Source organism: Fukomys damarensis, unplaced genomic scaffold (assembly GCF_012274545.1).
Source record: "Fukomys damarensis isolate Sample0158 unplaced genomic scaffold, DMR_v1.0_HiC HiC_scaffold_34, whole genome shotgun sequence".
Lineage (NCBI taxonomy): Eukaryota > Metazoa > Chordata > Mammalia > Rodentia > Bathyergidae > Fukomys > Fukomys damarensis.
The window spans coordinates 4,342,935-4,355,235 of NW_022900946.1; the positions used below are offsets into that span (position 1 = coordinate 4,342,935).

Sequence of the window (12,301 nt, forward strand, 5' to 3'; positions counted from 1 at the left end):
GGGGGGGGGGGGGGGGGTGTCCCCGAGACCCTGACATGTTTTTCATGTGCTTACTGGCACCAAGGCTTTGTTGCAGAGGGTGGAACAGAGATGCTGCGAGAGGAAAACTCTGGCTCCCCAGTCCAGCACACTCTCCCTGCAGCACAGCAGTGTTCCCAGCACCAGGCCCCTACAAAGCTCAGCTCACCAGAACCGCAGCCAGCACCCTCTGGAGCTCTGCTGCAGCAGCCCCATGGGGCGGCACTGCAGTGACTTCTGTGAGCCCTGGCAGTGCTTAAGGGCAGGCATGGGACTGTCTCTTCCTCAGGCCCCTTACTCGAGGTTGAAGTTTCATGACTTCTGGCTGCTACTCATGTATTCTTTAGAGTTCCTTTACAAACCCTCACTAGGGCCAGGGATTTAGCTCAGTGGTTCCGCCACCTGCCTCACAAGCACAAGGACCCAAGTTCGATCCCTGGTACCAAAAAACAACCCTCACTACTTATCATTTTTTCATCAGAGTTAGTAATTCTTTACATTTGTACTCAATTTTCCTTTTGCAAATTACCCAGCTTCTCTCTCTTGAGGTTGGTCAGACTAACACAAGAGCACTATTATCTTCTAAAGTGTCCAGGTAAAGAAGCTAAGAGTCATCTTTCATCATATGTTCACCCTCTATAACAAAGTGTTTAAAATTTTCAAATTCTGGTGACTCTAATTCCACATGCACACTGAATTAGTCCATCTACTTTCTTAGTGGAAGCCTGAAAATAACCACAGGCTACTACCACAACCAATTTCTACCTGGCTTAGCATCAGGGCCTACTTACCTTTCCAGCATCTTCATGTAGGTGAAGTACCATTGCCTTTCCCCTTTCTCTTCCTCCTCCAACCACCAATTTTGTACTTTTTGCATCATTACATAGAACTACTTGCCATTTCTCCTGTATGTCACATGCCTGGGTCTTTATATAGGAGGTTTTCTCGGGAAGAAGACTAAATGCCCTCAACCTGGATAACAATGCACCAGGTTGAGCCAGAACTCTGAGGTAATCAGATTAATACCACAACCTCAGATTAGCACAGTGACCCGCACTTCAAAGGGACACAAACACATTTACCCGCAGCATTCTAATGTACATGGGAGAAGCTGGGAGCGCAGTCAGCCTCCCCCTTCCCGGCTGGGACCAAGGGCTCTTGTAGTGAAGTCACATTGTAGATTTGTTTGTTCACCTGTCATAAATATAAACTCAAACTGATTTAATTCTTCTCTCACCTCCAGAAAGGTCCATCTTATTGCTCTGTACATTTTCTTCTGGTGAATCTCTCTGAAGAAAAAATATCAACATTTTAGTAGACCTTAATTTATCAATGCAAATAAAGGGTATTTTTACAATTGTTATCTGTAAAGTTCATGTGAAACATGAAGTTTTTTTTTCATTTTAATGCAAAATCCCAAGAGATCAAATTTTCACAGTTTACAACTCTAAGAATAAAAACTTGAAGGCCAATTTTACACCATCTTTAATCATACTTTAAGGTCTCAAAGATGAAGAGTAATTTTGAAGAAAACAAAAAAATGAAACTGGAATTATGGACCATCACCAAAGGGGAAAGGCTGCTGAGAAAATACACTTACCGAAAAACTGATATTTGAAAACTGTTTAACAAACGGATTTATCCACGCTTCTTCTTGCTTGTTTCCACCTTTCATCATTCCCTTTGTAAAATAAAAGAATAGAGAAGATGCCATGGCCATCTCTATTTATCTGGGTATAGTGATGGATTAATACAACTTTAAGACAATTCCCAACTCTCATTTTTAGCCAATAATTTCTCCTCCAACTCTTATCAGAGTTGTTAACAATTAAAAAATCAACTTATTTGATTTTCAACTTCCTTTGCTCCAGTCCTCTGGTATAGCTGTAATGTACAGAGAAATCTCTAAAGGCAAGCAGTCAGAAGGAAAAGACAGAAGCAAGGGCTGCAGTGACCCACAAAGAGAAAACAATCTCTAAGTAATGCAGCTCCCGACCTACAAATGGACTTCATGACATCAGACTTTAATATTATACTTTGGATTTTTGGATTCTCACACCAAAGTAAAAAATAGTAATTTAGGTTGTCAAGTTAGTTCAAAGAAGCCAATTTAACCTAAAATTTAATTATCTTCAATATAGTGATAAAACACCATGTGCTATCACATGAAAAAATACTTAAAATTTTTAATTTGTGCTGCCAAGAACACAATAGTCCCAGCAGAACGTGAAGATGGGATTCTTCCCACTCAGCACTCGCAGGATGGGTATGGACACTACTACACCGAGGCCTGAGTTAAGGGCCCAGGGTGAGCAGCAGGCTGGTGGGTAGAGAGGCTGGAAACCAGAGACTGAGGCCTCTCATTTATGTGAAGATCACAGGGCCATTCTCAGTCAGTTTATTGGCTTCATTTTCCTTTCCCATTGCTATAGCCTGTTCCTTCTGACTGTGAAACAGAACATAGCTTCATCATTTCCCCCCTAAATGCAGGTCTCTGAAGCAAGCATCTAACCCTCACCAAGGTTTCTGAAGTCCTCTTTAATTCCTTTTCCTCTTTCACTCCCAGACCCACATCTAACTAGCTGCCAAGATCTTTTGTCTCTCCTATTCTGAAATGTCTCTCAAATCAGTCCTCTTCCCTCTACATCCATTCTTGGTTCCCAAATCAAACCCTCCTTTCTAGCTTGAATTAATGCAAGAGGCTTCCTGAGATCCCCAACACCCAGGCCTGTCCTGAGTTCATTCTATCACTGGGCTAGCTCTCTTTAAAAAGTCCACTGACATTACCTTCTACCATTACACTGGCTCTGTATTTTATATAGCATAAAGTTCAAATTCTTCGGTATGATATTGACAACACTTCTATAATCTATCCTTACTCTAACTAGAGAGCCAGATTTGATTCTGATATAAATAATATATGATTTCTTGTCACTTCTTATAGAAATTCTACATTTGGTCATCTCAGGGTCCTATCTCCCGTAACACATCCCACCCAGGCATCTTCCACATTCCAGCTGACACACGTATGAAGCTCTCGCTCTCCTAAGGCCCCACATGAGACTATGAGCTTCTTGAAGCTGCAGCTCATATCTTAAGTGTACTTGAATCCCCAGCACCAAGCACAGTACCTGGCACACAGCAGAAGCTAAATATATGTTTGCAGTTGCTTTCTAAAGAATTTTACTAGTAGAAACAAAGGAGAAAGAGTAAAAAGGCTACACACCCTTTCCCTTCTCCTTTTTTTGCCACTCAGACCCTGTAAGGAAAGACAAAGTCACAAAACAGCATGGTCCAGTGGGAAGAACACAGGGTTTGGAACTGGAAGACCTAAACTTAAGTCCTTGCTCTGCCACTTACTAGTTATACAACTTGGGCAAGTCACCACCTTTTCCAGTCTCATATTTCTAAGCATCCTATCTTTGAAGGTTATGAGGATCAAATGACTTATGTAAACATGTAGCAGCACTTCATAAGCTCTATGGCAAGAAAATAGGTAAATTCAGCCAAATGAAAAATTATAAAATGAAAATAGCAGGTCCTAGACTTTGAATCCCAGGATGAAAAGGGTGGAAACCTTGGCAGTCAGCTCATCCAGCTGCTCACTGGATATCTGACTTCTAAGGTCCTTTGAAACGTAATCATTCTTAGACAAGGTTGGGAGGACATACTAGAATCACTTTGGGAGGCAGGGCACATATTTTGTAGACATCCCCCAGGAGAATCTGATACCAGTTCCCAATACCACTCCATAGAACAAGTGCTTTAAATAGTGGTTCCTTAACCTGGCTCTGCATCAGAGACATTTGGGGAGATTGTTCAGTACAGAAATTTGGCCTGGTTTCCAAAACATCCGTAGATCTGGGTACAGGAAACCATACCTTTAACAGATACTTTTAACACACTTTTAATACATGATTCTGATATAAAGCCAGGTTTGGGAATATGATTTGTCCATATGTAAGAACAAAATCAAACTGTCCATTCCTGGGTATTTCTGTCCAGGACCTTTTGGAATGGGAAAGGGATAAAGATGGTGGATGAATAAGGAGAATGGTGAGTCCAGGTGAGGGAAGTTGGGGACTCCAGGTGAGGAGGTGGGATGGGAGATGAACTGGCAGCGGAATGGAAAGTCAACGTGGAGATTTGCCCTTCTCTTCATCCTCACCACTGCAGGCACCACCTGAGAATCAGGGGTTGCTCCAGGCAGCATGGTAGAGGGGAGGAGGAGAGAAATCCCAAGCTGTAGCAGTGGGGAGAAAGGAAGTTCCTCTGGTCTTACGTTTTTCTAGGTGGCTGCCCATAGAAGAGGCTATACCTAAGTTGGGGACTGCCTGGACTGTACTGACTGCCATAAACAGGCAGACAGAAGATTAGTTTTCTGTGGGTAAACTACCTCTGGAATTTAAAGTTTCAAGAGCTTTGCCCTTGAAATGTTTACCTTCGATGACATTTTCTTGGTATATGGTGGCCAATTTAAAGATGAGTTAAGCTCTTGAGATGAGTTACTATTCCACATTCCAATCTCTACATCCTCTTCCTCTTCCCAGCCAGCAGGGCGATTTCCAGGCAATGGCATATCCTCACCACACCAGCCATCTTGCATAGATTTTGGCCCTGATTATGGATTTGTGATATAAAGAGAAACCAACTTTAATAAAGCAATTCTTTCTTGAAGATAAGCATACATTTAAAGAGTGGAGCGAGAACTAAACAACACTTATTCTCTTCCCAAATCACATATATTATGTGAACACAAGCTTTATAAAAGTTCCATTAAAAAGAATTCATTTTTATTTAAAAATTCAATAAATCTCCCATGCTTTTACAAATCAGAGCATTTCTGAATCTGGACAATGGTGGCATTCATGTTTGTACCTACTTAACAATCTGCACGGTAACAGAGGATAGAGATGATGAAATGAAAAGGCATCAACTTTAATACATATTTTAAAAAGGAGTGGCCAAAGAGCATTCAAAGTCAAAAGCAGAAGCGTTTATCCATACAGGTGGTCACTGGGATTCCTACAAGAATCCTGTACCCAATACCGAGGACCAATGAGAATGCTGATCTGTGCCTCGGGGTCCCTTCTGAGCCTGCTCATTTCCTGGGGAACACTGTCAGTTTGGACACACCACACGTCCCACATTATGCTATTCAGTCTCTAGGATCAGACAGCGTGAAAACTGGTGGACCATTTCTAAATGGTCCCACCTGGTAAAATGTAATTCAGATATGGCAAAGGATTTGCAGATCACTAACAGCTACAGTTCTAAGGGAGACAAGTGAAGAAGAAAATTCAGAAAGATAAAAGGGCAAACCATGCTAAAAACACAAAGAGCCAAGTACTGAACATCATCTAATATGCCATACTATAAATAACACAGACACATTATCCAATTCTTTAGCTGTGGTCACCAGGTCATCACCACCATTTCAGAACAGCTACCAGGGATTACGGTTAACTTACCAGATTTGCTTAACACCTGTGGACCGACAGAGCTGGAGCCCCACGTGGATGTGCTGGATGCCGCAGCAATGGGTTCCCCCCAGCTGGGGCCACTGTCTATGGGCTTACCCCATGCTGAAGTACCATTATCCACAGTTGTGGCTGGAGCAGAAGGCTCCCCCCAGGGCTCACCCCAGCCTTTAGAGAGTATGGGAAAAGAAGTCATCAGCACAGCTGGTAAGCAGGCACAGGAGAATAAGGGACAATAAGAAATACTTAGGAAACCCAAGACGAAAAACTCCATTTCACGTATTCAATACTGATGCTATGACTGAGGGGGAAAAAAAAAGACAGAACCTGTTTTATATAAAGACAGATTTCCTATTAATGTAATTTAACTGTATGGTGTGCTTTTTGGTAAAACATCTTTCACAACTGCTCTCTGGGCCTAGAGCAAATTCTTTTGAGTAACTTCAGTTATGATAGATCATCCCTCTTGAGGACGAGTAGAGTCAAGTCATTCTGAATCATTTCTAATGAACTGAATGAAGCAGGTGATGAAGCTGGGTTAATAGTATAAAAATCTACACTATTAATTATAACTTTTCCTGAAATCGTAATCTTCCTACAATAGCTGATGACTAACAATGGGTAAGCATCCTGCTTCTATATATACCGGACAATATCTACTCAAAAACCTGTATTATTAGGTTCAAGTTGTCAAAAGCCAAGTAAACAGAAACCACAGACATTTTGTTTAAAAAAACCCAAAACAAAGGGCTTCCTTTTAGATACATAACTGTTACTTCTAAGAATTAAACCTAAATTAATACAATACATTAGACTTGGGCTAAAAAAAATTAGGTGCTGAAAGGTCAGTTCATGAAATCCTTTCTACGTCCAACTAGAGTACTTGTTCAATAAATCCTCTATTAACAAAAATAACGTCAATTATCCTCCAAGAAAATTCCACCAAAATAATTTGCAGAGATAGGAATCAGATTTTTGTAAGAAAGGGAAATGGGAATACCCTAGAAGGGTACTGTCAAATCTTCATGCATACACACTGTTTAGTAGACTAGGACTTTAGGCCTACTTAGAAAGTCCCAGCTGGGAGGCGCGGCTCACAGACAGAGCACATGCCTGTCAGGCACAAGGCCCCGGGCTTGATCCACAGCACTCAGGAGACAGGGCCTCCCTTCAAAGGACAAATATAGCACTCAATGTTTGGAAGACTGTGTTCTTAGATACTTGATTTCTGAGGTATTTTAGTCCAGTAAACCAAAAAGGTAAGGCCTAACTCACAACTGAGAGAAGCACACACCATTCCCACTTGACCCTAGTTTTCCAATTCCACCTTCCACTACACTCCTGACAGAGAATGGAGTACACAAGATTCAGACGATACAGCCGAAGGTGAAGCTATGTTAGCTGGGTGAATGTGTCCCTATAATTTCCCTCGAACTCTTATAGATTAGGACACAAAGGCCCTGTGTACACACCGAAGCAGTCTGTTAAACACGTAACAGTAAGCTGATACAAAACTTGTTTTCAGAAACCTGCAAATATTCGGCAAGACCACGAGACTCCATAGAATGAAAGCTTACCAGAGCCACTGCTTGCCTCTTTGTTTGAGATGGCACTTGCAGATGGCAGCAGCTGATGTACCTGTGCTTGCTGGTCAGAACGGCTGCTGCCATTTGGGACATTTTTATTCCACATGTTCACATTTTTGTAGTTGTATTTGCTTGGATCTCCCCAAGCAGAAGTTCCATCATCAATCTCCATTTTGCGTCGTATAGATTCTGGGGATGGTTCCTCCCAGCCTGTGGGTTCTTCTTCTTTTGTTGGGGCTGGTATAGGTCCCCCCAACCAGCCTGTACCAGGAGGTTTGCCTGTAACTGGTGGGATTCCCCAAGATCCAACAATATCTTGTTGCTTGTTCCAGTCTGGAGAGCTGACTGGCTTTGACGAATCTCCCCAACCTAGAGACTGATTAGACTTTGGAGGCTCCCCCCATCCTTGGGAGGGATTAGGTTTAGAAGATTCATCCCATCCTGATGAATTATTTGGATTTATGTTATTTCCCCAAGTAAATGAACTAGTTTTACCAAGTTCGTTCCACCCAGAAACAGACCTGTCACTGTCACTACCTCCTGAGCTGGATTTCTTGTTAGTTTCACCCCAATGGTTACTCCTTGACGTTTCCCCCCAGTTGTCACTGGCAGAAACGGACCAACCTTGGTTTGATTTTTGTCCGTCACCCCATCCCTGTTTGTTCTTTTGCGAATCATTCCATGCGGACTTCTCTTCTTTGCAGTTCCCCCACTGATTGCTCTTGATCATTCCTGTAGCAGCAGAATCATCTTCCCACCCACCCTGGCAGTTTGAGCCTTTGGAATCTCCCCACCTCAGAGCAGGTTTGGGATCGCCCCACCCTGATACAGATGAGGTATCATTATTATTAGGGCTAGTCTTATCTACACATGCCCCTGAGTTAAAAGTCTGTGTTGCAGAGCTTCCCCAGGCCTCTGTCCCATTGTCAGTCTTTCTTTCCCCTCTAGGTGATGTTTCAGTATCCCAGGCAGTATTCTGCTTAATAGGAGTCTGTCCCCAACCAGAGTTGGACAAGACACGCGGATCTAAGTCAGTTCTGTTCACAATGCTTTGGAGTAATGTGTGCTGATCAATTTTTCTTCTATCTCTACTCTGACTTTCCCCAGTTCCTTTTTCCTCCAGGCGTCCAGTGCTTTCCGAACTACCATCACTCTCCACGGCACCTCCTGTTTTGGCCCATACACTGCTTTGCTCATTTGTCTGAGATGTGGCAGAACCCTGATCCTCTTCCTCAGTAGATTTCCATCCATTTGTAAACTTCTTATCATTGCCATTTGCACTATCATTGGAATGCTGATTGCTAGGCAGTTTGTTCCACTCGACGCTGGGTATATTAGTGCCAGTGTTTTGTGCATGGGTTCCCCATCCTCTCCGACTTCCTCCGGAATTTGCACCATTTCCACTTCCCCATGATGAACTCTGGGAATTTGCTGCCCCAGACTCCCATACACCTCCTCCTTTATTTGTGTTACCTTGAAAGTTAGTGCCCATAGGCCCATTCATGCCAGGCTGCATTAGAGTTGCATTCACAGTGTCACCATTAGCTTGGCCACTGGGGCCTGAACTTTTGTCTCCAGAGTAACTAGAACCATAGGCACCCCACGTAGTACCGTAAGAGCCTCCACTTTTTGACTCTCCATTGCTAAGGTGAGAGAGGGAAGTGCCATTCATAACTGATGGAGCCTGTATCTGAGGATGATTCATTGTGCTCACACGCCAGGCCCCTGTATTACTACCAGGCAGTTCACTATTCTGTACTGAACCGGAGTTTGGTAAACTAGAGGTCATAAAGTTAGTAGTGTTATTTGGTCCAGACATTTCAGTGGTAATATTTTGAGGTTGACCACTGAATGAAACCTTCTGTGTACCACTTACTTCAGATTCACAAGTTTCCTGAAGGCTTCCCCAGGTACCATGGGTAGAAGAACTACTCATTTTAGAGTTAATACTCTGATTGTTAGGCATCTGGCCTATGGTACTGCACTGAATATTGATGCCAGAACTGCCACTCCCTACAGGCCCTTTTAGGGCAAGTCCATTGTTCTCTAATACTGGCCAGGCACCATGGTTGCTAGCTGAATTCAAAGTGCTTGGATTTAACCCTCCATTTGATGAAGAACTTACAGTGCCCCAAGCATTCATTCTATTGTTGCTACTGTCTGATTTGCTTTCAGGAGCATCCACAGAGACCTGACATGTGCTTATTATGGCTCCATGGGAAAAACCCCACGGCCCAGAACTACTTCCATGGCCCACATTATTGCTGCTGCTACCAACCACAAACTTGTTTTGGGAACCAAGTCCAGTGCTACTCCGAAGGCTATCTTTCTCACCCCCTGTGCTCCCTGAAGCCATGATAGTGATGTTTCTCTCTGATTCAGAACTGGAGGCAGAATCAGCATCCATACATTCTGAAGCCAACTCAGGATCACTGCCAGGGGCTGAGGGCCATGCTTCTTTTTCCAACAAGTCGTTTACAACAGTATTCTTACAGTTTGTGCTAGAGTCACTTGTAGAAGACAAAGGTCCCCGCTGGGAATTTTCATAATGGGATCCTGAAGTATTCTGGTTTATATCTAGAATAAAGAAGCAGTACAACTATTTAGTTTTAGTCATTTTCAAAATTACACTAAATAAAGAATAAAAAAAAATGAATAAATATAAATACATATGTATCCCTAATAAGATAGAACACTTGGCAGTATAGTTACAAGGGCATTGATTATTTCACTGCCAACAACTTTCCATTTCTAGTATTTCACAGAGGCAGACAGTTCTGCCAAATCCTAAAACCCCAGCAGTGCTAGAACATTATTAGTCCCTCAATACACATGTGTTGGAGGAGGAAATTGTTAACAAATCAGCAAGTAGAAGAACGGTGGCTTCCAGAAGAACCGGGGATAGTGACATGTTAGGGTTATGGGGCACCCAGGCTCAAAAGGCCTGGCTGAGGAAAGAAGGGACTCACATGGGAGAGAAGGAAGGGAAAATAGCCCAAACCTGATGAAATGTATTAGGAACACAGAGGGATCTCCCCCTTCCTGTTTTCTGGAACAGCCTACCTACACAACTGTTTCTTATTTCATAACAAGTTTGTAAGAATTCCAAAGTGTCCTCTATTGTATTTCCATTTCAGCAGCATCCATACTCAGCTGACAGACTGCATAAGAGCAGGAGTACTTTTGGCTTGGCTCTCACAAAAATTTTTTTTTTTTTCCCCCCGAACTTGGGACCTTGCACTTGTGAAGCAGGCAGCAGAACCACTAAGCTAAATCCCCAGCAACCAAAATTTCTTAATTAACCTTCATAGCTATATTTCTTAAGAGACAACAGAAGCCAGGGATTTGGCTCAGTGGTTCTGCCACCTGCCTTGCAAGCGCAAGGGCCTGAGTTCGATCCCTGGTACCATAAAAAAAAAAAAAAAAGAGACAACAGAAAAAAATGATATGTTGAAAGATCACCAAAGTATTATGATAAAAGTCAGCAGCAAATATTAAAGACCATAAACAACCAATCACATAATGATGTAATGTTAGAATTTCTGCTATAAAATACGTATTATCTAGCTATCTGGCCACAGGGAGGGCAGTTCCAGTGCTTCAGGTAGTTTCCCAGTTTCTTTATTCTCATTATAATGATCTGGTAAGTGGAAATCCCACAGATATTAACCCTTTAAGATAACTACATTCAGATTGTTTTGCGCATATTGCAAATATCATAGTCCTCTACTAAATTAAGAATCTGAGTACACATAGTGCTTTTAAACACACGCTCAAGTCATATCCCAGACCTAATGAATGAACGAACCTCCAGAGGTCATTAAAGGCTTACAAAATAAACATACATCACTATCAGGGTGATTTTCTAATATGGAAAATCAGATTCAGCTTGCATCATTTTCTTTTAAAGAAAAACTAAGTAAAAGATGAGCTAAAAAGAGTAGTAGGAAAAAGGACTAGAGAAAGATCAAAAATATATACATCGTTCACAAATTTTAAAGCTATACAGGTGACTCGGATCACTGGGACATGCTTGAAATACCAACATTTGGGAGGTTGGGCCAGGAGGATCACCACAAATTTGCGTTGCTGGAGAATTGAACCCAGGACCTCACATGTGCCAGGCTAACACTCTGGTGCGGAGCTACAGCCCCAGCCCCCTCTGAGTTTGAAGCCAGCCTGAAGTACATAGCAAGACTCAGTCTCAAAAAAAAAAGATAATGGAAAGGAGACAAAACGCATTAACATGTAAGCAATAGTTTCCTACACACTGAGAATAACCAATGAAAGCATATGACAGAAAAAAAGATCCCAGTCATTATGAGCCATAAAATTAACTGGAGTCTAACTAAAATACTTAAAAGTCAGACTGAGACTGTTGCTCAGCAGTACAATGATTGCCTAGCATGTTCACAACCCTGAATTTGATTGCCAGTACTACAACCAACAAACCACCAACCAGCCTCAAAATCCTACATGACCACATCGTATTAGAGGTCAGAGAGTATAACCTGCTTAAATTAGAAACTTGTTCCTGGATAAGAAGACATAAAAATGGTCTAAGTTTAATTCCACAGTAAGAATTTGGTGACCAGAGCCTATATGATTAAAAGTGACTAAAATTCATGTAAAACAAATGAGAGAATAATTCTCAAAAAAAAAAAAGAAAGAAAGAAAGAAAATTGCCAGCAGAGCTTGAGGAAAGGAATCCATGACACACAGCACTTCAGCGGCACTGCACTGGGACAACACCTGAGCACTGCAAACAGCCCCACTCACGTCAAGGTAATACATCAGAGGTTAATTATTTTAAGTCAGTGGGAGGGGAGGAATATTCAGTGCCTGAATAGTATTAAGTCAGTGTATAAAAAATAATAGTAAAGGAATAAAAGCAAAAGATAAAATCATAAAGATATAACTGCATAAACTTTTGTACATAAAAGCAACCAGAAGTAACAGATCTGACTTTTTTTTTTTACTCTAATGATACTTTTTAATGTCCAAAGAAAGCAAAACAAAAAAAACCAAACACTGGAACATTTTTCAAATGAAATGTCATCTTTAATGTTAGTTTTTAAAAATTGCTCCCAGGCTCTGGTCACGTACTGCTTTAGAAATGGTGAGGTGACCAAGGCCTGTCTTTTACCACATGTTCCTACATCTTTCAGGAAAACAAGGAGTACTCTCACCAGTAATAAATTAGCTAAAACTCCATTT

General features: G+C 41.8%; 1 protein-coding gene across 5 annotated transcripts in view; it reads right to left on the reverse strand.

Moving 5' to 3' along the window:
* Positions 1 to 12,301, reverse strand: part of Tnrc6a (trinucleotide repeat containing adaptor 6A) — a 183,048-nt gene that overhangs the window by 18,202 nt on the left and 152,545 nt on the right. For 4 of the 5 annotated variants that reach the window (XM_010623472.3, XM_010623471.2, XM_010623474.2 and 1 more), the window contains 6 exons: positions 7,076 to 9,661; positions 5,490 to 5,666; positions 4,460 to 4,635; positions 3,245 to 3,277; positions 1,619 to 1,699; positions 1,256 to 1,307 (listed from right to left, as the gene is read on the reverse strand). In XM_010623472.3, the coding sequence (XP_010621774.1) occupies positions 1,256 to 1,307; positions 1,619 to 1,699; positions 3,245 to 3,277; positions 4,460 to 4,635; positions 5,490 to 5,666; positions 7,076 to 9,661 (3,105 nt within the window). The remainder of the gene's footprint in view (positions 1 to 1,255; positions 1,308 to 1,618; positions 1,700 to 3,244; positions 3,278 to 4,459; positions 4,636 to 5,489; positions 5,667 to 7,075; positions 9,662 to 12,301) is intronic. The other variant, XM_010623475.3, reaches the window with a different exon arrangement.